Genomic DNA, 27,241 nt, shown 5'->3' with positions numbered 1-27,241 from the left:
TCTGACTGTGTTCGTTCGAAGCCAGTAGAAATATAATCGCAGTCAGGTGGCACGTTGAAAGAGCGAGTCCACAAACCAGCCACTGAATGAAATTATATTATATTAACTTCACACAATTGTTAAAACGTACTCAAAACACTAATGTAATATAATGTTGCTTTTTTATTGAATGTAAATTATAGGCCATGAGGCCATGGTTCTCGACCGGAATAAGGTGGTTTGCTCTCTCCGGGTCGGTGGAGAGTTCTTGCCCCAAGTGGTGGAGTTTAAGTATCTCGGGGTCTTGTTCTCGAGTGAGGGAAAATGGGAGCGTGAGATTGATAGACGGGTTGGTGCAGCACCAGCAGTGATGCGGTCGCTGTATCGGACCGTCGTGGTGAAGAGGGAGGAGTCCCAAGACGAAGCTCTCGATATACCGATCTACGTTCCCACCCTCACCTATGGTCACGAGCTTTGGGTAATGACCGAAAGGATGAGATTGCGGATACAAGCGGCTGAGATGAGTTTCCTCCGCAGGGTGGCTGGGCGCACCCTTAGAGATAGGGTGAGGAGGTCGGTCATCCGGGAGGAGCTCGGGGTGGAGCCGCTGCTCCTCCACATCGAGAGGAACCAGCTGAGGTGGCTTGGGCATCTGATCCGGATGCCCCCTGGACGCCTCCCTGGGGAGGTGTTCCAGGCATGTCCTACCGGGAGGAGACCCCGGGGAAGACCCAGGACTCGCTGGAGAGATTATGTCTCCGGTCTGGCCTGGGAACGCCTCGGGATCCCCCGGGAAGAGCTGGAGGAGGTTTGTGCGGATCGGGAAGTTTGGGCTTCCCTGCTCCGAATGCTGCCTCCGAGACCCGACTCTGGATAAGCAGCAGCAGAAGGTGAAGGTGAAGGTGTAAATTAAAATATATTTTCTCACTATATTCTCTACTATTATTTTATATACATTGATCAAGGTCAGAAATTCATGAAGATAATAGTATAAATTATATTTGTTTTTTCAAAGGTCAAAAATGTATATGTACATTTATTAATTTTCCTATTTTTATAAGCACTAATTGTATTATTATCACTGCTGGTTTGGTATTGGTTTTCAATTGTATGAAGATTAAATTCTGTTGATATCTGGCTCTGACTGGTTAAAGTTTCACTTCATGATGACCTGGCTTACACGAGCCACACAAAATGGCTCCTCCTTTCAAGCAACTGTGGTGACAGTATGTAAATGGATGAAGATGAGAACAAAGGGGCCTGAGACAAGACCAATATCTGGCTGTCCTGGAAGGTCATGTGGTTAATTGTCCGCTCGCATTTGCCAGAGCGGCAGCTTTACCCAGGTTGACAGTGAGCTTGACTCTGCCTCCGTCCAGCTCCAGACGTAGGGTGTCTGCAGACTGCTGGGATGTCGTGGCCATCAGCAGCCCGAAAGCCCTCTGAGACATGAAGCGCAGTGACACGTCCTCGGCCTCCGTGTGAAACGTCCTTGGCAGCTGCACCTTCAGATACATGCTGCCGTCGTAGCTCACCGTGGTGGCATCTGTCGATTCCAAAAAAAGAGAGAGAGACATTGACGGTGGCCCTGATGGGATGAGCTTATCAACACAGGTGGTGTCTTCATGCACCGGTGAAGTGGTGATCTGATGAAGTGTGTGACGAGGCTGCAGTTTCCTTCAGCTACAGCAGATGGCGGAAAAAGCCCACAGCACGTACACAAAGGCTTAATATTGCTGCAATATAGTTGGAAGGATTTACAGTCAATCACACCGCAATACAAGCAGGCGGTTTTAATACCTATAGCAGTCTATTAGCTGCCAATATATCTGTGTCATTTGTCCTCCAAGAGAGAACCATCTGCATGGAAAAGACAGAGCGATTCAAGCCAATGAAGCACTGCTGCACTTCTCATGAAACCCTGGCGACCTTGTGACGTTTTAGTCATGAATCACCCTGGAGCTCCTGCTTCTGGTACAAGGGAAACAAATATTACACACCTGCACTGTATTAGAGAAATCTCATTTACAATCATTAAATAATAATGTGAGATGCCAGGAGTGATTTCTACGGAGCGACATGCGTGTGTTTGTTTGTTTGGATGTGACATGCATGACTTCATTTTTTTTAGCCCGAGATAACAGTTATCTCGAGATCGTTTTTATCTCGAGATAACTGTTATCTTGTGATAATTTGTATCTAGAGATAATTTTGATCTCAAGAAACGATGACTTTCTATAACCACTATGTCTCCCATGGCTTCGTAACTGTTAGTCAACGTTGTCATTCCTTGTCTGCAAGTCAGAATATTGCCGACAGCAAAGTCTGTGCGCTTCTGATCATGTGGCTTTTACTCAAAGTAATACCACATGTGGCATGCATGACGTTATTTTTTTTTCTCCCTCACAGTTATCTTGAGATAATTTGTATCTTGACATCATTTTTATCTCGGGATGAAAAAAATAAAGTCATGCATGTCGCTTCCAGGGACACGTAATATGTGTAGCTTAGTCACGTATGGTATTATGTTGAGAAGAAGGCACTTGATCCGAGTGCTAAAAGTGCACAGAATTGCAGACAGTGACTGGCAACGTTGACGAACAGTTACGAAGCCATGGGAGACATAGTGGTTCCAGGAGGACGTATACAAAATGCTTTGCCAGAGAGGCAGGACATTTACCATTGTATCTTGATATAAAATGATCTCGAGATAACTGTTATCTCGGGCAAAAAAAAATAAAGTCATGCATGTCACATCCAAAAAAAAAATAAACACATGCCTGTCACTTCCAGGACTCTGTAGATTTCACCTATTAGCAACGATAAAATATGTTTGATAAATAATCTGTCCGCAATATAGCTGCTAATAAACATGTTTTGCTGACGAACAGTCTCTTTTAATGAGATTAAACGGCAAATAGAAGCAGAGGTCTTAAAAGCATTTCATATTTTCCGAGTGGAAGACATAAAAAATGAACGAAGGAATGTTTATATTTAGCCATGTCTGGTGCACACTTGGTGCTCATAGCATTGCCTAATATTGATGCTTTGGGGATAACATCCTCCACGGTCTGTGATGACTGATGCTGTGGATGATGATTCTTTTAGTTGGCCCTTAACTGGCGATCCAGTCGTCGCACACAGGACTTCTGATGCACATTTCAATTCCGTTTATACTAAAACTCAACACCATTTGAACACAGACGACCAAGCTCGTACAGCAGTCATTACATTGGCAGCCGCTAGCACTCGAGCTTTCCGATGCTGCACGACATACACATGGACAACATTGGCAAAAACATGAAACGTACAGTGAGAGGAAGCAAGAGTTGTTGAGTGTGAGAGATTATAAAACTGAAACTGAATTTTTTTTCAGTGCCAAAAGTATTTCGAGGTGGAGTTGGTGCCCTAACCAGAAAAAAAAGGCACACTTTGCAAACAATATTACTGTGTCATAGTTCTGTGTGTTGAGTATCAAGAATCCAAAAATATGGCAATAAAACGTATCAATGCTCTGGCGGAAGGGCATCGCTCAAACACCCTGTTTACATTCTGAACACTGTGGCGCAGGTTGAGGAATGATTCTCACAAATATCAAAATATCTTTCAGGGGAACTGATGAAAAGGTCTCTTTTTTTCTCAAGAATTTTAGCTATAACAATAATAATAGGGACCACTGGGGACACTTTAGTCACGGTCTTGCCACGGTCGGTGCGCATCCCTGAGTAGTTCTTTAAGCAACTCTTTTACAATTTCAATATTTCAGCGCAAAAAAAAGCAGAAACAGTCTCGTAGATCAGCTAATAAAATATTGGTGATGTGTGAAAAGCGTAGAGCCACTTACCCTTCTCACAGCTCGGGCCGAGGTAGCCAGTTCCATTACAGTCACAAATGTGACGGTTCCAACCTTCTCTGCAGACCCCGCCGTTGGCACAGGTTTCTCTGCTGCACCTGACATGAGTCTCCCTGGTGCAGAAGCTGCTGACACCCACTGCACTCTGGACCTCAGCCAGCCTCCACAGGTTACGGCTCTGTCCATCTATGAAGAGATCCCGAACGCAGCCCACGTAGCCCAGGCCGAGAGAGGCCGTCCACACCTCTGGGGGCAGCATCAGAGCTTGGCGGTCGTCGGGTAAACCTCCGAGATACATGTCCCCATCCAGGTCAAGGATCTCACTGCCTTCATTAGCGGAGAAAGGGATGCTCTGGCTGTTCACAGAAATAAAGCCTGCGGGGACGCATTAACAGTGAGTCAACTCGTACTTGCTAGAGAAAATGGAGACAGGTGTGTGTGGGCTGTGTGAAGTGAGCACTCACTGTGAGACTCGGAAAGTGGACTTCATTCATGCTCAGCAGAGAATATAGCGAATAGGACGCTCTTCGTAAAGAAGAACTTTAGTTCATCGCCGATATAGCACGTAAGACATGAGCATAACTCATGATATTTTTCGGCCGCTAACAAGACATTTGGATGGTGCTTAAAAGGGACATATTTTCAAGATTGGCAACTCATTAATTGGCTTTCAGAAATATATTCCTCGAATGTCACACCAAGAGTAGAGCTACATAATATGGTAATTAAGAGCTGTCAGTCAGTTAAATGTGGTTATTCACATTCTAAAGCTTTGATATGACATTTACATTTGAACACCATTGACACATGCATGAGGAGCTTTTGACAGTGAAAGGAATCAGTTCTGCTCTGTAGCATTTAGCCAGTAAAATTGAATATTAATGTACACCTGTGACAACGTAAAGGTCTGAAATTTATGAAACAACTATCCATACATTTGATACTTCTATGCCGAAACTAATAATACCGTTTATTGATGGCTGCATTCTGCTAACTTGCAAGTGACACGACGTCATAACCGAACGAGTCGCAGTCGGACTGGAGCCATAAATATGGAAATATTTACGTCCATTTTGCTCCTCTCTTTGTCTACGGTCGAAGCTTGTAATTGTTTTCAGGCAGAATATCGCCGCTTGAAAAGAAATCATGGACGAAGAGTTTCTAAACCGGAAGTGTCCCTACAAAATAAAATAACCGCAAATAGCACAACCGTATTATACCTGCCGGTGGCGCACTCTTGGCTGTTTAAAAACCTAACATAGGGAGAATAACGGAATGTCAGAGCTGCGCTGAAAACACCTTAAACGTTTAGACATCAGTATTTGGCATAATGTTTGTACATTTTTTTTAATATGTCACCTTTTTTTAGCTTATTTATGTGGCCAGCAGAAGTTAGTGATATCACGGTCCCTCCATTCTTTTACAACTTATAAAAGAAACAAAGTGATTGAATCACGTCATGCAGTGACATCTGTACAAATAGCTGGTGCACAGTCTCACTGAAAACGTATTTAATGATTCAGTTAGTAATTTAAAATGCAATTTTGTTCACTTATTTAATGGCACTTATTTGACATAATAGCAAGATTACCATTTCTGCCTTTCCTCTGGAAGTCCACGTGGCACCAGTTGCCGTCATCTAGCCTCTTATTACTGGCTTTCATCTTGATGCTCCCCGAGCCCATGTCCATGACCAGGTAGAGGAATCCGTCCAGCAGCTCCAAGGCGAAAAAGTCAGCCCTGGGCTTCTTATCAGGCTGCGCTCCCTGCAGACTGCCGTGGCTAAACAGCAACAGGCCACTGGGCTCAATGGTTCGGAAGTCAAACGATATGGCACCGGTCTTCTTGGTATTCCACCTCGGCAGCGTCAAGTAGGCAGACGGTGTGTCGAAGGTGACCGGCTCCAAAGCTTCCACGTTCTTGCAGCTGAACACCAGGTCACCATGGATACTTATCCTGGGGTCCCTCTGCTCAGCCAGGCGAGACAGCTCCAGTCTAAACTCATTATTCTTGTAGACCACCTGATAAACGAGAGAGACGTCGCAGTGAGATGACAGCAGAGGTAAAATATCACTCATCAATAGGCACCGGCGTCGGCATGACACCGCCGCATCACAAGGGCACAACGCTGAACCAATCTTTCCTTTCATGGAGAGGGAGAAAATGTCCTGAGGATTACACACTCGGAACTGTGTCAAGTGCACATCAAGTGTACGTCAAGGAGCCATCAGTTTTGTGCTCCTCCATGCATTCATGAAAAACACCTTTTGTCTCATAGAAACTGCTGCCGTTTCACACTGTGATTCCACGCTGAGCCAGTGGAAGCCTTCGTGCCCTCGGAATTTATCCAGACTGCTTCAAATAATTAGATTCATTATTGCGCTTCACTGCCACGACAGTGTGACGGCTTTCATTCATTGTTTATGAAACACAATCCACAGAAATTGTTAACACGGCGGATGTAAGTTTACATGAACTGCAGCTAGCTGCACTTTCGCATGCAAAGTTATGATAATTTCAATCATTGCATTTATTTTTCATTATCAAACTTTAATGGACTTCCAAGTATTGTGAGCTTAACATTACTTATAAATAAACAATAAAACAAAAACCTATGCAACGCACCCAATGCACACTGTAATGTACATTTTTTAATTTATGTATTTAAATTCATAAATAACATAACTTAAACAGCTATATTAAGATGAAACTAGTACCTTTTAAACCAAGATTTACGGCTATTAACTGAACATAGAAATGTCTATCATGAATAAAAATAATAATAATAACACTGTGGTATTTATTTCCTTAGCTTATCACACAGTAGTACATTTTATGTACTATAGCTCTATTCATTCACTGCTTCATTTGTTCATTTGTTTGTAAACAGAAGTCCAAAATGAACAAAAGTATTTCAAAGTACTTTTACGTCTAGGTGAAAATGGGCTACTTTAGAAGACATATTGATTTTTGGTAGCTTCCTGTCATTTTGTTTGGATTTACAAACAGTCATAATCGCCTCTGACTATGGTGACAAAAACGTTTTTTCTTTTCCTGCAAGAGTGACCTGTTCTTCATGACTGTAATTTGTGGATAATGGAAAATCTGACGCGCAACCGCCATCTGATGTCCATTTAAGAGCATTGGATACAGAATGTTTAACATAAAATACATTGATAAAACAGGTGAAGGCCATTATTTTGAGGTAAATAAATGCAAATAAGAGGCCTGATGGAATATCACGGTGCCTTTCAAGTATTAGAATTTTATAGTATGTTCAGATTTTGCTTTGATATTCTTTCTTTCACTGTTTTTCAGCAAGAAAAAAACCATTATATACCTTTTTAGTTTACATATGACAAGAGTCCCATCATCGCCTCGGTCACCCCAGGGAAATACTAGGCTATTTCTGGTGAATACAAACACCCAAATATGAATACATTTTGTTGTTTATTGTTTTAACTTCGTACAAAGGGAGCAATGAAAAAAATGTTTTAATACACTACAACATTATTAAAGTGTTGGTCGTGATGGTAAAGGCTGTCTCAGTCAATAAACAATTCAATTCTCAGCACTCGGAAAAAGAAATCACATTATAATGGGCTGCTTGCGAATCCCTTTGTGTTCCTTATCTAGTGCCGTGCCTTCATTGGTATGCAAGTCAGAGCGCAGCCCTCCTTGTCTCATTTTGCATCAGTTGTAAGTCACCTGGAGCCCTCTGTTATCCGTCACATCCGTCTGCAGCCCGTCGCAGTGTGAGGCGACACACCACACTGCACACCAGACTAACTGTGGGGCGGAATGGAATGGAAATCCGAGCCAATATCACACCTCACCCTGCATCGCTGTGACTAATTAAGCAGCAAAATCAGATGGTGAAACTGATGAAGGTGAAACGAGTGTAATGGGCAATTTTGTAAATGGGGGGACCTTCACTCACACAGAGCGGAAGCAGCATATTAGCACTTAGGCACAGCCATTGTTCATCACACAGAAAAATGACCCCCAAACTGGGTTTAAAGGACAATGGTAGAGGTAGACTCACAGGACGCACGTCAGTGACAAAGACGGCGTATCTGAGAATTCAACACTAAAGCTCCCTAGATATCAATCGACGTAACCGTCAGATCTTTCAGGCTGAAAAGCCAAAAGAACGGCAGCAGTCTGGGCTCGGCGTGCGTTCGCCGCTGACAGCCATCTGAGCACAAACAGATATTCTTCACGATCACGGCGGTCGCAAAAACCTTCTTTCAAAGAAGAGAAACCCGATAACTTATGGTGAGAATCCTTGGGACTCCACAAAGAGAAATTCATCTTGTTCAGGCATTTGTATGGGAGACGCCATTATTCTGATGTATCTGATGAACCTGACGGTCTCCTCTCGACAGCTCTCACATTTATTACCTCCCCGGTGATTCATCGAGGGCCTTGCGCTCACACATCGGGACGGTTAAACTTGGATTTCCTGGTTCTGAAAGCAAAGCTGACGCTTCGGTAATTTTTTAATTACTTTAAATTATGGACAGACTTAGATTTAAGAAGGAAAATAGATCTTGTTTATGCATAAGCTGCGGGTGCAGTGGTGCTGTCTGCTCCATAGAAGGGTCAGTGGTGCACCCGGCTTAAAAATGCATGAGGATCACTTCTAAACTACTTTTGAAAACGGGTCTAACATTGTGACTGACTCATGAAACAAACAGGGCAATGTTCTGAACTTGAATCATGAACTCTTCACATCTTCTATTTACATTAAAGTGCCGAAATTGCACTGTTTCCGCGCACATGTCCGAAGTTCCAACACCACAGCTGGTCTCAGCTACAGCTTCTCATCTTCGGTCGTCCAGGAGATCGGCTCTGTTGGTGGAGTTGCAGTGCCTTTTGAGCGCTTCACGATAAATAGAACGCCTGTGATTTTATCGGTTTGATGTGACGGGGCTCAATATTTTGGTCGCATGATGCTCTTTTCCCTGTGAAAATATATTAGCTGCATCGCTGTATGAGGCGCAGGGTTCAGATCGCAAGCAAGAAAAAGTAACGCCTTATTGTCCAGAAACACAGAAGACTGTCATACTGAAAAATAGACTAGATATCTATTATTATTAAGGTCCAAAATGTTTCCAGAGATGATATCATTTGTAATGTATAAAGTGCTCACAAACAAATTAAAGAATTAAACAGAGAATTAAAGGTAATGAATGTTTGCATTAACTTGGCATTTAGCATTAGTGAGCATATATCAGGTATTGACAAGGACTAAAGGACTAAAACCGAGACAAGACCACTGCCATGAAAATGTGGTCTTGAGACCGACCTCTGCCAAGCAACTCATCAGCACCCAATATTAATATTCTCATGCACTTCATCTATCTAATTACTATATAATTACATGTTATAATTGACATTAAGAGATGGGGCAGCAAATGGCATTAACGTTTGAAAGAGGAGGAGTCTACGTGGCAATCCGGAGCCCCACCAGATGCAAATTTTAGGAGGAGGGCATTATTTCTTCAGGGCATTATTTCACAATACTTCCTCCGCACTTTCTTAGCATTCTCATGAATGTCTCTCACCAAGTTTGAATTACACATTACATAATAATTTCCATGCATTGTCCACAAAATACCCCCCAAAAACTAGTTTGCAATAACTCCAATTCCCCACCATTGCTATAAATATGGTCTTTGAAACACGATGTGAGGATTCTCACTGGAGACAACTGAAGCCATCTGGCGGAGACAATGCAACAAAGTACAATTCCACTGTTGTTTATGAGTAGTATCCTGAGCCCCTGAATCCGACTCCATTAAAGTTTCACGAGCTCGGTGGTTTTGTTTGCTGCAATAATTGGCTGAAAAAAAAAGTGTGCACGAGAGATTGAACACTGGAAAGACAAAACATTCAAGTAATTTATCCTAATTCAGCCCTCTGTAGTGGTTTAGCAGAGCATCCCTGTTTTTTTTTTATTCTCTATTTAAAGAATTATAATTGGCTCAGTCGCTGCACAATCCCTTTACTGAACTCCAATTCTCTTTGCTACTAAACCGATCTGTAAATAACAGTAGTGCTCACATGTTGCACTTTGGTCTGTGAAACAATAATAAATACATAAATAAAAAAAGATAATGATCCAAAGTTAGCTGTGTCTGAAACTGAGCATTTTTGTCACTACATCTCAACACCTTTCTTCAGGCGAAACACAGAGAAAACTGAAAATACTCCAGTCTTATTTACTTCTATGGAGGGATGGACGCGGGATTACAGAGTCACAGAACCCCAAAGTCAAGCAGCTGCAGGCAGAAACAAGAATCCGCTCCTATTTCTTCCCCACAATATTACGCCGGCCAAGTGATACATTTTTGGAATCGCTTCACAGTCACATTGATGGCTGCTTCCATTATATAAGGTTCATTGCTGCGTCGATATTTTGTGGGATTTTAATCTTGGACAAAAAGACAACAATGAGAGAGGAATCCACCAAAAGGACAAAGCCAGTCACTATGAGGCCGGCTTTTACAATAAATGGCATTTGCTGAATGCTTTTCTTTGAATCAACATAAGGAGAGGTTGACAGTTTCCCTGTTTGAGGACTGATAATAGGATAATAGCCTTCGACATTCCAGAATCTTTTCAATCCGCTCACCTCACCTCGATATTTTTCTTTGGCAAGAGTGGACTTCTGTGCCAGCTTGGAAGAAGTTCTGTTTAATATTAGAAGCAGGGAGTGCAAACATGATCAGGGTAGACCGAGCAACTTCAAAACGAAACGTAAGCCATATGGAATCATTCTAATCTAAGATTATATGTGGTGGGGAACCACCGCCATCTAGTGGCTGGAGGCCATCATTCAGCTCAAGCTTTTGTGGTGGTGCTGAGGTTGGTGACAGGATGATATTGTGACAGGGTAGATTGTGGTTGGCTATAACATATGTGGAGGCATGAGTTTGTTTCTTCTTTATGATTTCTGGTGTGGTCTGGTACAAGCATATACACACTGCAGGCACCTGCCATATTTTCACAATGCATATCATAGTCTTAGTTGACTTGCTGGTATCTACAGTAGATCTGACCATTGAGTAAAGGCGGTACCTACAGGGTGCCCTTTAGGGCCATAGGTGCTGGATCTGATCTTCTTCTGATCTGAGCTTACATTCCCAGAACACGTCAACTGAACAGTACATAGACTCTTTCAAGACAGAGAAGCAGCAGGTGTTTTTGAATATCTATCTCACCAGCCAGCTACCAATCATTTTAGTGGGATCAGTAATCTGCAAACACCACTGCGGGGAAAAGACAAAAGGCAAAGTGTTGTGAAAAATTTATCTATTTGTCTGTTTGTATCCTGCAGGGGCAGTGTTTCTTTATTTCTTTTGTGATTTGAATTTCAAACGTAGAACCGTGAAAATGAAATACATGATTGAATACATATGTAAAAGTCATGACATTAAGAAAAGAATGGAAACAGATGATAAAATTTTGATGATTAATTGCATTTTAATATTACCAAAATGATGAAAGCAAATTTAATATCTACAAATTTGTCTGAATATCAGGGTGGAAATGATGAGTGAACTGTATAGCTCCTTTTTTCTTTGCACACTGAATTTTGGAGAGGGAAAGAACTGGTCTTTAATTCTATAGAGGAAAAGATACATTTACTTAGGGGAAAAAAAGTGATATTTTTTATGTCAAATAACCAAAGAGAAAAAAAGAAAAATTCAAAATATTTTTGTCATACATTTTGCTTAATGTGTTTTTCTATTTTGTTGAGCCTGAGGAAAGCTGTCAAAGGGCCACATTTGGCCCCTGAGCCACACACTGTCTTGTCAGGATTTGGCCTCTTCTGCACACAAAGAACTGTTGATATCCTTGGTAGATGTTTCGTCTTCAACTAGAAAATACTGTGTGGTGAAAGCTGTACACTTGAAGTACTGCGTAACTTGAGCACTCTATTCCTAGTTCAATGCTGTGATTCTAATGGGGCAGTGATCTGTAAAATATGTCAGCACAACTCTGGTTTCACTTTTGCATCTACTGGAAAACTATGCCACTGGCAAGCAAAGAGACGGTACAGCCATCCCCTCAGAATAGTCTCCAGTCAGCAGGAGCAGCATATTAATATCTTCAAAACCACACCATTGACTTTGTGTGGCGAGTGACCTGTTGAGCATTTCGAGTTCATCGTCTTCATCCTGTGTCTCTCCTCTTCCTGCTCTCCTTCCAAGTGATGTGCAGTGCAGCTCTCACCACCTACTACGCGGAGGTTGCAGTTCTGGCAGCAGCCTGAGAGCGATAACCTTACCATAAATAACATCTCTTTTTCATATCAGCTTATTCACGCTGCAGAATAATTAGGACGGCACACAATTTAGAATGACTCAGTCAACCTGCCGTCAATTCCAAGATGGAAATAGACAAATGCAGCGATGACGCGACAGCACATGTGTTGGAGCCGCGATGCCGAAAATGGAAATAATCTTCAATGCAGGTAGAGTTCATCCAACGATTGAGGCTGCACGCACATCTTTCTGTTGATGTGTGATACTATTACATCAGTTTGTGCTTGCGTCTGCTGACAAACATGCATAATTGTAAGTCTAATGCATGTTTTGGGTGAATTTAGGGTTGTTTAGAGCAGCTTCTGAAAGCGTGTTCATGGGGAGAGTATAGTGTGTGAATGTATGGGGTACGCTGTTCTTGAAAACTGTTTTTGGGGACGTTTGCTGTGTGTTTCGGGTGACTGCCGTGTTGATCGATGAGATGCTTCACAGGGGCTAATATTCACATTGCTTGTGTGCGCTGTCCTTGTTTTGTGTAGGACAACACGCAAGCAAAGATAATAGCTTTTAGCTTGTACTACTATGTGTATCTTATTGTGTTCTTTGGTTTGTTGTCTGGCAACAACCTAGTTTACCCTTTTTAGCATTTACTACTTTTGCAAGCGAGTCAGCCACGTTAAATCGGTATTTATGCAAAGTGTTTTTTTGTTTTTTGGTGAAAGTTACAGTGCATGCACCATCATGTAACCATGTGAGGACATTTTGGCCTGTGCTCACAAGGTTTAGCGGGTTAAAAGATTCAGTAAAAGTAGTTTATTATCCTGTCTAAGGTTTGTCATTTTTGTTTTGGTTGGTCAGGTTTAGGGTGAGGCTGGGCAAAGCATTATGTCATTGAGAGGTCCTCACAAAAATAGCGAAACACGACTGTGTTTGTGAACTTTTAAAGCTATTGTTGTCGGGACTGATCTTTGGAAAACTTACTTACTTATGAGGACATGTTGCTTTGTGGGGACATTTTGCTTTGTGAGGGCATTTCTGCCGGTCCCCACAAATCCAAACCTCAGTTTGAGGATGTAAACTTCAAAATATGGGTCATTATAATTGGGCTAGAGTTTCGATAAGAGTACTGGTTAAGGTTTGTTGTGGATGACGTTTAGGGCAAAAGGCTGTAGTGAGCCTAATGGCAATGACAAGTTTTCACAAGGAGATACAAACATTCATATGTGTTTTATTTTGAAGTGTGTTAGTTCTGCAAAAAAAAAAAAAGGTTGTGGATTAAAAATTACAAACTCTGTCGACATCAAACGTACATTTTGTACTAGAATTTTCTATCCCACGAACATGATTCTTCCCGGGGCTCTGACAGATCCATCCAGCATTCGTTCGTGAAATCTCCAACTGTGTTGAAATACATTTCCAACGACAGGGCTATGTGTATAATCTGCTCAGCTTTCACTCTCACACCTAATTCTGTTGATGAATAATTCGTTACCTCAACACCGATACTCACCCGCTCAGTCTTTCACACCTTAGTTGCACCAGCGCTTTATGCAGCAGAAAGTAATGTCCCAGCTGTTTGGTGCTCTCAAGGAGCCTGTTAGAGCCATAAAATGCCAGAAACGGCAAGTTGTTTTGAAATTCTACAAGACACGTGATGTAATATTTCCCTTAAAACACACTTAAAAATGCAGTTTTATGAACTGGTTGGTGAAAATTGAACCTTTGTGAAGTGTTTTCTTCACAGGTGAAGAGATACTGAGCAGGCTGCTTCTGAATGGATATGGCATTTCATTGTTTATTCTCAGAGGAATCCAGGAAGGAGTCTGTGTATACGCCGTGCAGCCTCGCGTAATGTTTCCCCTTCAAACACCCGATAACAGTAAAATCAATCTCAACGCGAGAGGTGATTTTCTATATGCAGAAGGCAGCCTCCTCCAGCAGCTGTGGGAGTGAGATCTAAAGAGGGTCGGATTAGGTTTCCAGCCCTCCATGATGGAGGTCAAAGTCTGTACTCACGTCTTTCAGACAGCCCATGAAGTTGTTGCTGACCGGGGACCCCGGGAGGTCGGCCGTGTTATGGCTGCCTCCGATGTAGAAAAGATCATCGGAGCCGAGCATCGTGTAGTCCTCCTGAGTGTAGCCGGTGGTGGTGAGAATCCCGTCCACCAAGATGGTCACCTGCAGGACAGCGAGACCAAGATCAGCCTTTTATATACATTGAACAGCTATTTGGACTCCTTGGACTTCAATATTCAGGAATAACAATTCCAACCGGTAGGGTCACTCAAACTCAAGACTCTTGGGTGGAATCTTCTTGTTTTTAAGTTTAATGCTAATTTTAAAAGGACCGTTGCATGTCAATAAATTTGAAATATTGATGCAGATGGAAGTGAATTCAGTGAAATCTGGGAAAGCAGATGCATCTTCGTGCTTGAGGCGAAAACAAGAGTGTGTAGCGAAGGTACCGAGACAAGAGAGGCTTCAAGCTATTCTGTTTCCTCTCTTCAATACAAACTACTCATGTCTACCACATGGACTGTGTTTATAATAGTGGCCCCTTGAGTTTGAGTCTCAAACCTCGGAGGGACATCAAAGAAAATTCTGTCAGCACAATATGAGTCTTCAGAAGGGTTTAAAACTATGGAGGCACAATGTGTTAATAAATGACAAATTTTTTTTTTTTTTTTTATCTGACTGAATAGGTCCTGCTGAATATGTTTGATCACAGCTGGGATCATTCGGGATCATTCACGGTACTACTTCATGCTTTAGCTCCTGTAATGCTCAGTGTTGCATGAACAGAACTCCACCTTCTCTTGACCACTGTTGGAGAATAATTGGTCACATTATACAAGAGAATATGAGCAGGTCATCTTCACCCAACATGTTTCAAAATAGCACAAGATTAACTTGACGCTCATCTCTTTGCCTCTGCCTTCAAGACCCTGGGGAAGTCGGCTTGCGACACAACACCACCGTACCTCAACCTCTGACCTCGCCCACAGCCCCCTCCACATTAATAGCAAAATATATTTTGGTGTTGGCTTCTATAGGAAACAGGAAGTTGCAAATGAAGCCGGAGAACCAAAGGATGGAACCTACAACTGCAGGATTAATAAAGGACAGAGCTGTAGATGTGCAGGTGTGGAACGCAAAACACCAACTCGCATACACTCTTTACATAAACTGCTTGCAGGCCAATTGTTAAAGTGCTACGCTTTGTTTATTAGGCACGTTGGCAGGAGCTCCTGAATGGATCATCGAGTTCACTTTCCACTCGAAGTGGGGGAGTATGTAAATGTAGTGAAGCACCTACATAGCGGGGCGTCATCGGTCCAGTCTCATTTACTTCACTCGTGATCGGACATGATTCTGAACTGGAAGAATCCAGTGGAGAAATATACACGTCATTTTGGAGCGGACGTCCAGAACCGCATGGCGCCCCGTCAACTCTGATTCAAAACAAAGTGTAATTCGGTAAATTCCCTGAAGTGAGATCAGTTGTGTAATGTGAAGTCATGGCACGACGGTGTATTAGGAGAAACAAATCTTGATCGTTCCGGTAACAACTACATCCGTCCCACACATCCGTCAGAGCAACTGCTGAGACTCCACTATTGAGGAGGGAAAATTGATGCCTGTTGCCATGACGATAAGCCTACGGTAAATCTGTATTCTTGCTCGGATATAATAGCTCTCAATATGGGGTAACAAATGTGGACAATTACATTTTTTATCAGAGTGAAGCTAAAAAGGCTTGTGGTGCAAATCAAACATGACTTTCGGACTTAGAAGATGTTGTAATATCTAAGGAGAAAAGTGTAAAAAATATATCATCTTTTGCTTTTACACATTGACTATTGTGACTGTATCTCTTCAACTCAGATTACAATACCAATATTGTAACAGAAGACGGATGTAAAAGCAGAGAAAATTGAGTTTTTCCAGGATATCGATGAGCTGTCAGCAGCCAGATTCACGTTAATAGCAACATAACCACCAGTGCCGCGTTTAACACTCTTCAACATTGGAGGGTAAGCAATAAAACGCCGCAGCCTTAATCACAAAGGATCAATCGATAGCACAGAGCCGAGCCCTCTGGATGCGAAAGAAAACCGTTCCTCTAAGATGTTGGATTCGTGACGGCGCTGTCATCCCACTAAATTACTAGTTTATTGAAAGAATGGGGACAAAAGACAGGAGAGTGACCTGAGATTTTATGTACAGATAGCTGGGATCACAGACAAGGCAGAGGCTCGCCATTCATGACTGACAAGTATTGAACAGTACAGATCCGGCGGTTCAGTATTATTCGGACTCAACTCAGTGAACTCCTCTGCGGTGCTGACATGGCACTTCAGTCCACACAGCAGCTGGAATTTAGAAAAATAAGTGGCTGAGACAGTTCAAACAAACTTGTATTTTTTATATATATATATTTTTTTTATATATATATATATTTATTTTATATATATATATATATATATATATATATATATATATATATATATATATATATATATATATATATATATATATATATATATATATATATATATATATATATATATATATTCTTCCTTTGCAGCGTCTTCAAGTCACAATGACACATTTTGCAACTGGAGACACTCAACAGCATCCGTGTTTCTTTTATTAAAACAACATCCAAATGTAGAATTTTTAACTGATTTATGTCACCGCTCGTGAAAAGGACAAAACATGAGAGCACTTTATGTCGTGCCGGATTTGTCTCAGTGAACATGCGGCATCAAAAAGTGCTTTCAAGTCTTTTGAGCACTCGACATTTTGTCGCTTTTCACAGGAGTGATGACTTTCAAACTGAAGTATCAGAGCACACATTTTTTACCATGCTTCGCTCACACTTACAAATCTCATCGAGCTGAACATTCCATCTCCCACAATCCTTTGTTCATAGAGTTACTTTTTATTGAGAGATGGAAAAAGTGCTATAATAAATAGTAATAACATATCATTATTAATCATAACTTAACTAGGGTCAGGGTCGCCACATGGGCTTCCATTTATTTGGACAGCACAACATTTTTTATTGTTTAAATAAGGTGGCATTCAATTTCCGTATGACAAATCGTTTTGCTGTTCCTTTTTCGATAAGATGTCTTCATGCCTTACATACAAAATAAAGGTGTTAAAATGTATATGATATGATATTTTTAGGTTATGAGCTGTTTGTTTTCCAAAAAATTAATTTAATTTTGGTCCATAAAAAAAGGTGGGGAAAAAAACTTCGTATAAATGTACTGTCATGATTTATATTGAGCATATTTGAATATCATAAAACATATATCATCAAAAATATATTTTAAGCTCATAGCATCATGGAATGCTTGCATTTTTAAAAAAAAAATGTTTTTAATGTCTCTCCTCTTATTTTGCAACGTCAATGTAAATGCTTGTTTTCATTTATAGATCCGTCAGGACCAATGTCAACTCGCTCCAAAGTTAAAATGAGGGCAGCAACAGCGGCTCTGGTCAGACGGCACTGTTATAGTGCTGTGGCTGCACTTATCGCTCAAAACAATGAACAACAACTCTGTGTAGCTGCAGCTTAGGGTTGCCATGTTGACGAAAACTGTCCGAATCGAATTTACTGAAGTTTATCTATTGTGAAATAAATGTGTTAATTTTGAAAGACAAGTTTATTATGACCACATGCAAAATAAATTTGTGCCGTAGAGAACTGGTATCGATTCCCCAGTACTGTAGCGGATATTGACACCGTATCGGTTCAAACGCAAAAGGTACCCATTCCTAATCTTGACATAGAACATTCGTGCTAAGGACACGAGTGGCGATTGTAAATGAATCAAGAAATTTGCACGAGGAAAAAGGAAAGTGAGTGAGATGACGTGAAAGATGGGAAATCTAGTTCTTCAAGAGGAAAACCATAATGTTGCCAAAGTGGTGAGTCTGTGGAGGAGGTGGACAGTTTGTGTACGTTGAATCCAACTTCAGAGGAGCCTTGTGCTAAAATTAGCTTTCAATGATCAAAAAGGACATTGATAGCAGACTATGCTAACCCAGCTTTTTTTCTAAATAAAAAGACATCAAGAGGTGTGAGTAGAGTGGAAGACAGGAACACAGTGGCATCCCACTGCTGACGCCATATCGGAGCCTCAAATTTTCATTTTTGGCATGTTGACTGATTTAATTGATCAGGCGTTATGAATAAAACAATTGTGTATCATTTTGTCCGTCCTCGGCGACGCATATTTCGCGCAGCGCTACTAGCCTGGCGACAAACCCTGGCGTAATCATGCCGGCACTGGTCGCGTATATTGCATTTAAATCAAGCAATCATCCGATGAAGATGTGCGCAAGTAATTATCGAACGGATAGGATTATCATGCAGCTGCAGGCCTGTTCGGACTGTTTTTATTCTAATATATTCACACCATTCATGTCGATTATGGATGTCGGTGAATGCAAATATTAGTGAGCGGATGGAACAGTGCCGAGGAAAGACAGGCAGACAAATATAGAGGGCCATAAATAAGGGGCTGCATCATTAATAAGGGTCAGGGGAAGATGGAGAATGAACTGGAATCCGCTTGCCTGAGACAAGATGGAGCACGGGGAGGCAGCCATACAGGGAATTGTAGCCTGAAAAGCTCCACCGGATCTAATAAAATGTTTCCACCAGCGCTCTCTTGGGAGTTAAAGTTCCCCCTATCTACATGTCAGCGAGGTAACTTATCTGAGAGGGAAGCAATTTGCACAGGGATCAAATGCACGGCTGAAAGCAAAAGTGACGTCGGAAGCATCGGATTGCCGCTTTCCCTCCTGAAAACTGGAGTAAGGAAATTGATGTGGAGGAGGACGCAAGTTTATACTCTGATGAATGTGACAGGTTCAGAACATACTGCCGATGATGAGATAGTTAGATACAAATGAAGTTCCGCTTCAGCAAGTAAATATGACACTGCACTCAAAGAAACACTCCTCTGGTGATTTATTGTTCATGAGAATTCAGATCAAATAATAATCTCTTTGAAGTTGGTGTTGTAAATGGCTTGAAGATTCTCCCCCCCCCAGTTATTGAAAACAGAAAACAATAGAGGCAAAGAATACTTCAGTGAAACTGAGTCACTGAAGAAGAGCTTTCTTTTTTGGTCTGAAGGATTTTAATGAGTGAATTATTTGGTTGAAATAGAAGAGAAAAACTCAAATGCTCCAGACGAACTTGCCAATTTCGAGCCACAATGGTTTCTAAAAATAAACGAACAGTTTTACTTTGGTAGCAGCCAAGAGGAGGATTGCACCAACACACGACATGCAAACCTTTTGCATCAACGTGACGTTGATCTATAAACTCAATACACCAAAGGTACACAAACGTTAGATGGCTTTCTCACCCAAGAAGAGCAAGGTTTTTGGCTTGATGTTCCTGTTATGGTGACAGAGGATTTCACAAGTGGGATAACACTGTGTCCCGCTGAAGTGCTGCCATGTGTTTGGTGTGCATACATGAAAGATTATCATGGGTTTAGATTTACACCATGTATGAGTGAAGGAGAACGGTGGGTGGCGTTGTATATATATATATATATATATATATATATATATATATATAATTATTATTATTATTATCCTCATACACACACACAAAAAAAAAAAAAATTATATATATATATATATATATATTTAATTATTATTATTATTATTATTCTTTTTTTAATCATATATTGAATGTTTGCTACATGAGCCAAAGAATGAAATGTGAGTCCTCCGGATTCTCCAGATTCTTAGTGACACTAAGTCAAAAATGATTTATAGACTTGAGATGCAATGTAAAGGAAGGCACCAGGGTAACTATCAGAGCAAAGCCACGAGGGAAGCACAGCTGTACCATAAATACAACTGTTTTTCTTCTTTGCCTTTGCCACACCAAAGCCTCCTCTGACTTCACCGATCTTAATCCTCCATACGAATCACTACCACCAGCATCATGTCACATGATCACATCAACAGTTTTACTACCATTTTTGGATACATTTTCAGTCTACTGGAAATCACATTTATGTTCCCTAACTGTGTCTACACTTTTAACACCTGTGCTATTTGTTATTTGCAGTCTTGCTGACTGAATTGTCCTTGTCCTAAAACAGAATGCGGCACATATACTACATATAAAAGGCAGCTTTTTCTGGAATTTGCTAATTTTACATGCACTTTTTCTTTTTTTTAAAGTGACTACAATGACTCACTCATGCTATTCTATGCAGCTGGCAGAGTTAACCCTGTGACTCACATTAAAACACAACCCACTAGGTGAATTACAAAAAGCATAGACACAAACCCGCAACATAAAACAACAGGAAACCATATTAGTTAAATGTATAAATATAATAACATTTGAATAGAAGGGGGACATGTCAGAATGTTAAACTGGGCTGCTTTGACAAGAATGGAGATACATATCTCAGGATACAAGAAGAAAGGCAATATGACATATAGATAACAAAACTGTTAGCACAGCGATATATTTCGATATTAGATGTAACAGGATAGTTTATAGTCAATTAGACCTCATGTAATAAACAATGTACATCAAAGCTAATAAGGCAACAGTCTGCTAGCGTCAGACAAAAAACATGAATCATGAATTACTTCATGGCTCATGAAACTAAAAAAAAAAATACACCTACAACTGCAAAACTACATATGTGCATTTGAACAACTTAAGATCTTCTGCATGAAAATACGATTTGTTTTTTAGAGTAGTATTTGTAGGGCCATATTTAGAATAGTTTTTTTTAACCTATTGTGGTCCAGGGTGCAAGAATGTGCTGTTGTGTGCCACTGAGGGTTGTAGTGGAGGCCTGGAGCTATGCTTGAGGCTTTGAATGGAGTCTCTAGCAAGAAGGTGACCACAAGGCATTGCGGGTTAACTGCGATGTTTGTCTGCTAAACTCTGATCATGGTGCAAAGCCTTATTAACTGCCACACTTGTCCCCACGGCCGCTTCGGAAAAACCTTGGTTTGTGGTTTTGTCGTTTTAAAAGTGGAAGAAAAGTCAAGGACTCTGTGTCTTGGATGTATAAAAGATGCGCTGAATAGCAGCGATAGAAGCTGTAAGGCGCTCAGAAATTATTTTCCGCGCAACCACTCGACACGTGTTTGTGTGTCATTTGGAGACAGGAACGTTTGATCTGAATCAAAACTTGGTCACAACTTGCGTTAGCTAGCTAAGCTAACGGCAAGCTAATCTCTCATAACTCATCAAGCGTGATATAGTAGCGGTACTCAAGTTAGCATATGTCAATGAAGGCAACAAACTGAGTTTGAAGTTGATAATCTTTTCTTTCTATGCCGCGGCACTGATATAGTCTTTTATCGTACCACTGGATTCCACGATGAATGGAAACAAAATCACATGCCCTTTCATACCATATTATCCTAGTTATGGAAAACGGATGGATCATTGGATATCTAAATATTCATATATTTAAATGTATGTAAAATACTGAAGCAACACTTGAAATATGGTGATGTCAACTGTGGGAGCTTTTGAGAAACAATTAGAGCAAGAGACGCGCTTGCAGTCTGCAAATGAGTTCGGGAATTCAGCAGCGTGTCTTGTCCAGTGAACACCGTTAATGAATGTGAAACCTCAGGGCTGAGTTGTACTTGGCTGGAGTAAAGTACAATAAGTGCACAAGTCCAGCGTCTGTATTCATTACACAAGCGCGGCTGTCCGCCGTGTGACCTCCCTGCTTGTGTGGCGATGCTGCATCGGTGACCACGTCTCACTGAACACACTGCGACCATCGTGCGAGTCAAAGAAAATCTATATAGCACTTATTGTACTGCGCAGTTACAGAACAGAAAACAACCAGCTGGTGTCAGGGAGGAAATGATGAATATGATTTGCTCAGTGGGATAAAAAAAAGGGCCCAGCAGCAAATCTATGGTGCATAAAAAAGGAAAATCGCTGTCAGTCATTTTTAATAAAACAATCTGCTTCATGTGAGGGAGGCCAGTCGTCTGCTATCAGCTCATCTCGGCTGGAGCATAAAACTCTTTATAGATTCATCTGGAGCAAATGTTTAGCGCACTGGTTGATGATTAAACACGTGCTTCAAAACTAGCTCCACAGAAATAACAACAAAATGTCCCCAAAAATGAGAACCTGAGTATAATGCAAGAACAGTTAAATGAATAACGGATACAATGGTGAATCTCATGCCTTGATCCCCAAGTGTTTTTGGCCGCCGCTCCTGTACGTTGGAAGCCATTGCTTCTCCAGAGGTCTCATCCAGCACATTCCTCATATTGAACAGGATCACTGGTGGGCTGCTAATCCCCTGCTGAGCGGTGATATTCACCACAGCGGCACAATGGCCCGGAATTCACACGTTCAGAAAACAACCAATTATATTAAGAGTCATGACAGCGTGCCGCGCTAATGTCGCATACAGAATGCTGGTAAGGATTATATAAATGGAGTGGAAAGTGTCTGGGGTCTTGGATAAACCGCGAGATGGACTCTAATGAGAGGTGGATTCCCTGGCTTCCCGCTGCCGATGCTCAACCTAATCTCTTTGCTTTATACTCCTGTGTACGGCGCCAGGTAATCCCGCCATCCCCGTTAATTTAGACTATCGCCACCATCTTTAACTGCTAATCCTAGGACTGGTATCATGGGGTAATAGTTTTATTTTGGATTTCCACGTACACTCACGTAGAGATAAGATATAACCTCTTCATTTGCCGACGTCCTGTGATCTGATACCAACAGGACATGCTTGGTAACGAATCAGTGATAACCGTTTCTGCACAGAAAGGTTGCAGCAATAGCAATTGATTTGCGAGGTGTTAGCAGTTATTACACACTCGAGGAAAACAAGGCGGTGTTTTATGTTTGTAAGACTGTGAGTATGGGTGCAATCCATAGGACATCCAAGTCAGAAAGTCGGAGAATCCTCACCACCTGAGTATGCGATTCAAGATGGCTGCCACAAATGTAAACACAAAGTACAGTAGAAGTTTTGAGTCAATGAAAGACAAAAACACATTTTGCATATATATATATATATATATATATATATATATATATATATATATATAAGTTGGCAATGTCTGGCACGTGTGAGAATAACTTTTGAACTACACTCGGCCGAGATGTCATTCCCATGTCTGACATCCCAGTTTCGAGGTAACAGGAATATTTAACCTACTCTATATTATGCTATGCCATAAGGAAACTCCACTAAAGTATATGTGTTCAGAAACAATCTTCTTCTTTTCCTTTCAGCTTCCCCCTTCAGGAGTGGCCACAGTGGATCATCTTCCTCCATCTCCCCCTGTCCTCTGCTTCCTCTTCTCTCAAACCTACAAACCTCATGTCCTCCTTCACCACCTCCATAACTCTCCTCTTTGACCTTCCTCTCCACCTTCTGCCTGGCAGTTCCAACCTCAACATCTTCCCACCAATGTACTGGCTCTCTCTCCTCTGTACATGTCCAAACCATCTCAGATCTATCTCTGACTTTGTCCATCTCAATATAGCCTCTCTGACTTTGTCCATCTCAATATAGCCTCTCTGACTTTGTCGTTCAGGAACAATAATATTAATATTGAATCATGTGATACATACGTTGTCTTTTACAGTCAGAATGGAGCTATAGGGATTCTGTCGAAATGATATTAAGGTTAAAGTAGTAAAAATATATGTATGTATATTTTTATATGTTCATTTTTTTCTGTGAAAAAAACCCCCCACAATATTAAATCAAATTTCCTTTATTCTCACATACTCTAGACTCCATCCCATAGGTGCGTTACCACTGCCTGGTGCATCGCACCAGTGCCCAATCCAGTAATCCGCATAAGCCCGGACTCATACTACCATTCTCTCCTCCAGAATATCCAGTGAATGCTATTCACTCCATTTCATTTGTTTTCCTGCTTGCCTGCATTTGAAATTCCAATCATGACCTGTGGATCTCATCCTCTGTCTCGTCTGGCTGCTTCTGCCAGGTTTGACCCGCTTGCTGGTGACCCGTATTCTAAGAACTGATCTCCCCTTTATCAGCCCTGGATTGAATTGCGACTCTGATCCTTTGCTGCATGAGACGCACGCGTGACGTATAGTGGTTCAAACACAGCACACGATTAACCTTTCACTACGCGGCCGACATAATACAGACCTGTCGGAGGTTGCGGGTCACCCTAACGTCGTGCCAGGCGTTGTCATTGAACTTCCCACTGGTGGGTTCCACAAGGGCCTCGAAGGCTCCCGAGCCCAGATTGATGACCAGCCACAGCCCTCCATTCCTCAGGGAGAGGTTGACGTAGTCAGCCGACTTCCCCGTGTGAAGCAGCAGGCCGTTGCGTTGCAGTGTGCGGAAAGACAGGGTGATCTCATCCAGGCTGCTCTGAATCGGGGTCTGCGACAAGTTGTAGCTGAAGTACTCGTTTCCTTTGAAGGTAGCCAGAGACTCCTCTTGTCCTAAAAAGAAGTAGACCTGATGAATCGCAGTTCAATGTAGAAGTTCTCTTCCTTTCTTTTCAACATATAACCATTCTGTCAATTACTCCTGCTTTTGTTCTTTTTTTTTCTATTAAAATGGCTTTGTTTTTTGGTGATACATACTTTTGTCCCCTTTTTCACAGGCCTCTGAGGATTAGAAAAGTATATTTCTCGACATAGTCAATACTAGACACAAAGCAACGCTAAAACAATGAACACAAATATATCCTTTACATACTGTTGATAAATGAAATAAACACAAAGATACAGTTGACAAACACAAAAGCCGGAAATGATGCTATCTAATATTCAAACCACTTCAAAGAGAAAAAAATATTGTATACGTCATATGCGCGCACGTGGACAGTGCGCGAGAGCATATTTCCAGGGTTGTAACTTGTGATATGAAGCAATATTGAATTTGTGAGTGGGATGCTTCGAACACTCAACCCTCGCTTGGCTGGTGAGCGATACGCAGCCTCAGAATGCCTGAGCAAGCCGTTTCAAGCTGCGGGGATAAGCTGTCCCTTAAGCTCGTGTTTATTTGTACAGGAAATGTCGGCTTCTGAACTGTGGGGTCAACGAAAGACAGCAGGATCCGCTCTCTCAGGAGTCGCTTTTGTTTGTGCCGAGTCCACATTCAACTGGTGCGCAGACTGCAATGTGTGGTTTCAGCTTCAATGAGTATTTGACTGATGACTGTGGTTTAAGATCTACTTCCAACGCAGGGCTCTACGGTTACCCAGGTAATTCAAGATTTCGACCCTGAGCTGATGGGACTGACAAAGGCAAACTGAGACAGGATAATATGAAACGGCAGAAACACGAGGAACTCACACACACCCTCACACCAATAGACAATTTGGAATCCTTGAATTTTGTACTGTGGTAGGAACCCACACCTGCCGCCCACTTTTTAAAGCGACTTAAATATTCAAAGTTTTTTCTTTACTCTTTTCAGATCGGATTTATGAAACACTAGACTTTCAATCTCAATCGTCTAAATTCTACAGGCCAGTCGCCAATGTTAATTTATTTGGCAGTCAAAGACAGAGAGTGGTGCCTGCTGAGAAGCCAGCATCCAACAGTGTGTGTTTTCAGGCTAGCTTGAGTTGTAAATCACTCCCTTAAACAACGTACTTGACCGACATGTGGCAGAGCGACTGTGGCAGAGCGCGGTACCACCACCAGACAGCCAGACGTCCAGGGTGCACTCGACTCTGTGAACTTAAATGATGTTGATGGGGCAATTCGCAGCCTTAAGTAAGACTAAAGGCTGTTTGTGTTTGGCCAGGAACTGTGAGAGCATAATAACAGAAGGGCGTCGTGGGGGTAAGCAATAAACCAACTGGCCCAGTGTACACGCGCTCAGGGACTAAAGGAACGGAGAAATTTTCTGCTCTTATTAAGGGAAGTGAATGAAGGCACATGTGCAGGGGTAAGAAAAAATGCCACCATGTGTTCATAAAGCAATGTACAATAACAAGGATAGAATAGAAAGAGGGACATTAAAAATGTGTTGATGTTTTAAGTTTACATTATATACTAATAATAATGTTTTAAACCAATAAATATCTCATATCGAATTGAAGACTAGGATACGTTTTAATGCATTCAAGAACTTGACTGTCAAAATGGAGAAACAGAACATTAGCAGCGACATAAAAATGAATTTTCATAAATAAAACATTGATTGAAATGTTTGTTTTTTTACTGTCTGCAACACTGCCAGGATTTTCATTTTTTATTTAGAATTGATTCTTTTTTTTTTTCCTTCCTTCATCCATAAACCTCCAACGAAATTATCTGTAAAATAATATAATCCAAATAATCTGTGACAGGTTATTAAACTTGTTGTCAGGGCATCGCAATGACACAATAAAGCGGAGCCAAAAAGTGAAACTCAGACAATGACGCAAAAATATGACATCAAACTTCAGATGTCATCGCTCTCTAGTCGCATTTGTGGTGGTTAATTTTAACTGTGCTCATGGTTATAATACATAAACTAGCCAGTGATTAATTTTATATAATAAAAAAAATAAAAAATAGCCTGTTATATCCCGATGGATATAGTTGAACAAATGTACCCAATTGTTGCTATTATTATTTTACATTTTAATAAATACATTTTCTGTGCGGCATCGTAAGTATTGTTTTCTCTGTGTGAAGCCAGTATAGCTAATATAAAAAGGACCTGCCTTTAAAACACTAATGTCTCGCATTATTGGGTTACACAGTCACTCTGGTTCCCTCCCTTAGTCCACAATGAGGCACTCTGTGACTCTAAATTGTCTGATATGGGATCCCTGTGGTCCTGGCAAGGCGGGACTTGACAATAGACGGAGAATAAAACTGAATGAAACAGCACGCGGTCTCAAATAAAGCGCAACATTTGTGGCCCAGACTTGATTTTTTTCCAAGGATACACAACAGTTTATTCCTGGCTGGTGACTCCATATAGTCACGCAACGGTCTTTGCTGCCCTCACATCCATGGGCTTTACATGAGCTGCATGCGTTCACAGCGTGAGCACTGCAGAGATAAAGGGCTGTGCCACCAGGAGGAAAGGGATCACCTGCAATTACTTCCTATTAGCCAACATGTTCCAATCCGTTA

The 27,241-nt window shown here is 41.4% G+C and overlaps 1 protein-coding gene across 7 annotated transcripts in view; it reads right to left on the bottom strand.

The window, feature by feature from the left end:
• Nucleotides 1-27,241, bottom strand: part of LOC128748482 (neurexin-2-like) — a 164,730-nt gene that overhangs the window by 74,607 nt on the left and 62,882 nt on the right. For all 7 annotated transcript variants that reach the window (XM_053847318.1, XM_053847316.1, XM_053847322.1 and 4 more), the window contains 5 exons: nucleotides 24,300-24,601; nucleotides 14,125-14,286; nucleotides 5,424-5,853; nucleotides 3,824-4,207; nucleotides 1,322-1,525 (listed from right to left, as the gene is read on the bottom strand). In XM_053847318.1, coding sequence (XP_053703293.1) covers nucleotides 1,322-1,525; nucleotides 3,824-4,207; nucleotides 5,424-5,853; nucleotides 14,125-14,286; nucleotides 24,300-24,601 — 1,482 coding nt within the window. The remainder of the gene's footprint in view (nucleotides 1-1,321; nucleotides 1,526-3,823; nucleotides 4,208-5,423; nucleotides 5,854-14,124; nucleotides 14,287-24,299; nucleotides 24,602-27,241) is intronic.

This window comes from Synchiropus splendidus, chromosome 17, assembly GCF_027744825.2.
Source record: "Synchiropus splendidus isolate RoL2022-P1 chromosome 17, RoL_Sspl_1.0, whole genome shotgun sequence".
Taxonomy (NCBI): domain Eukaryota; kingdom Metazoa; phylum Chordata; class Actinopteri; order Syngnathiformes; family Callionymidae; genus Synchiropus; species Synchiropus splendidus.
The sequence above is the reverse complement of the archived record's forward strand: the minus strand, read 5'-3'. Positions and strand labels throughout refer to the sequence as shown.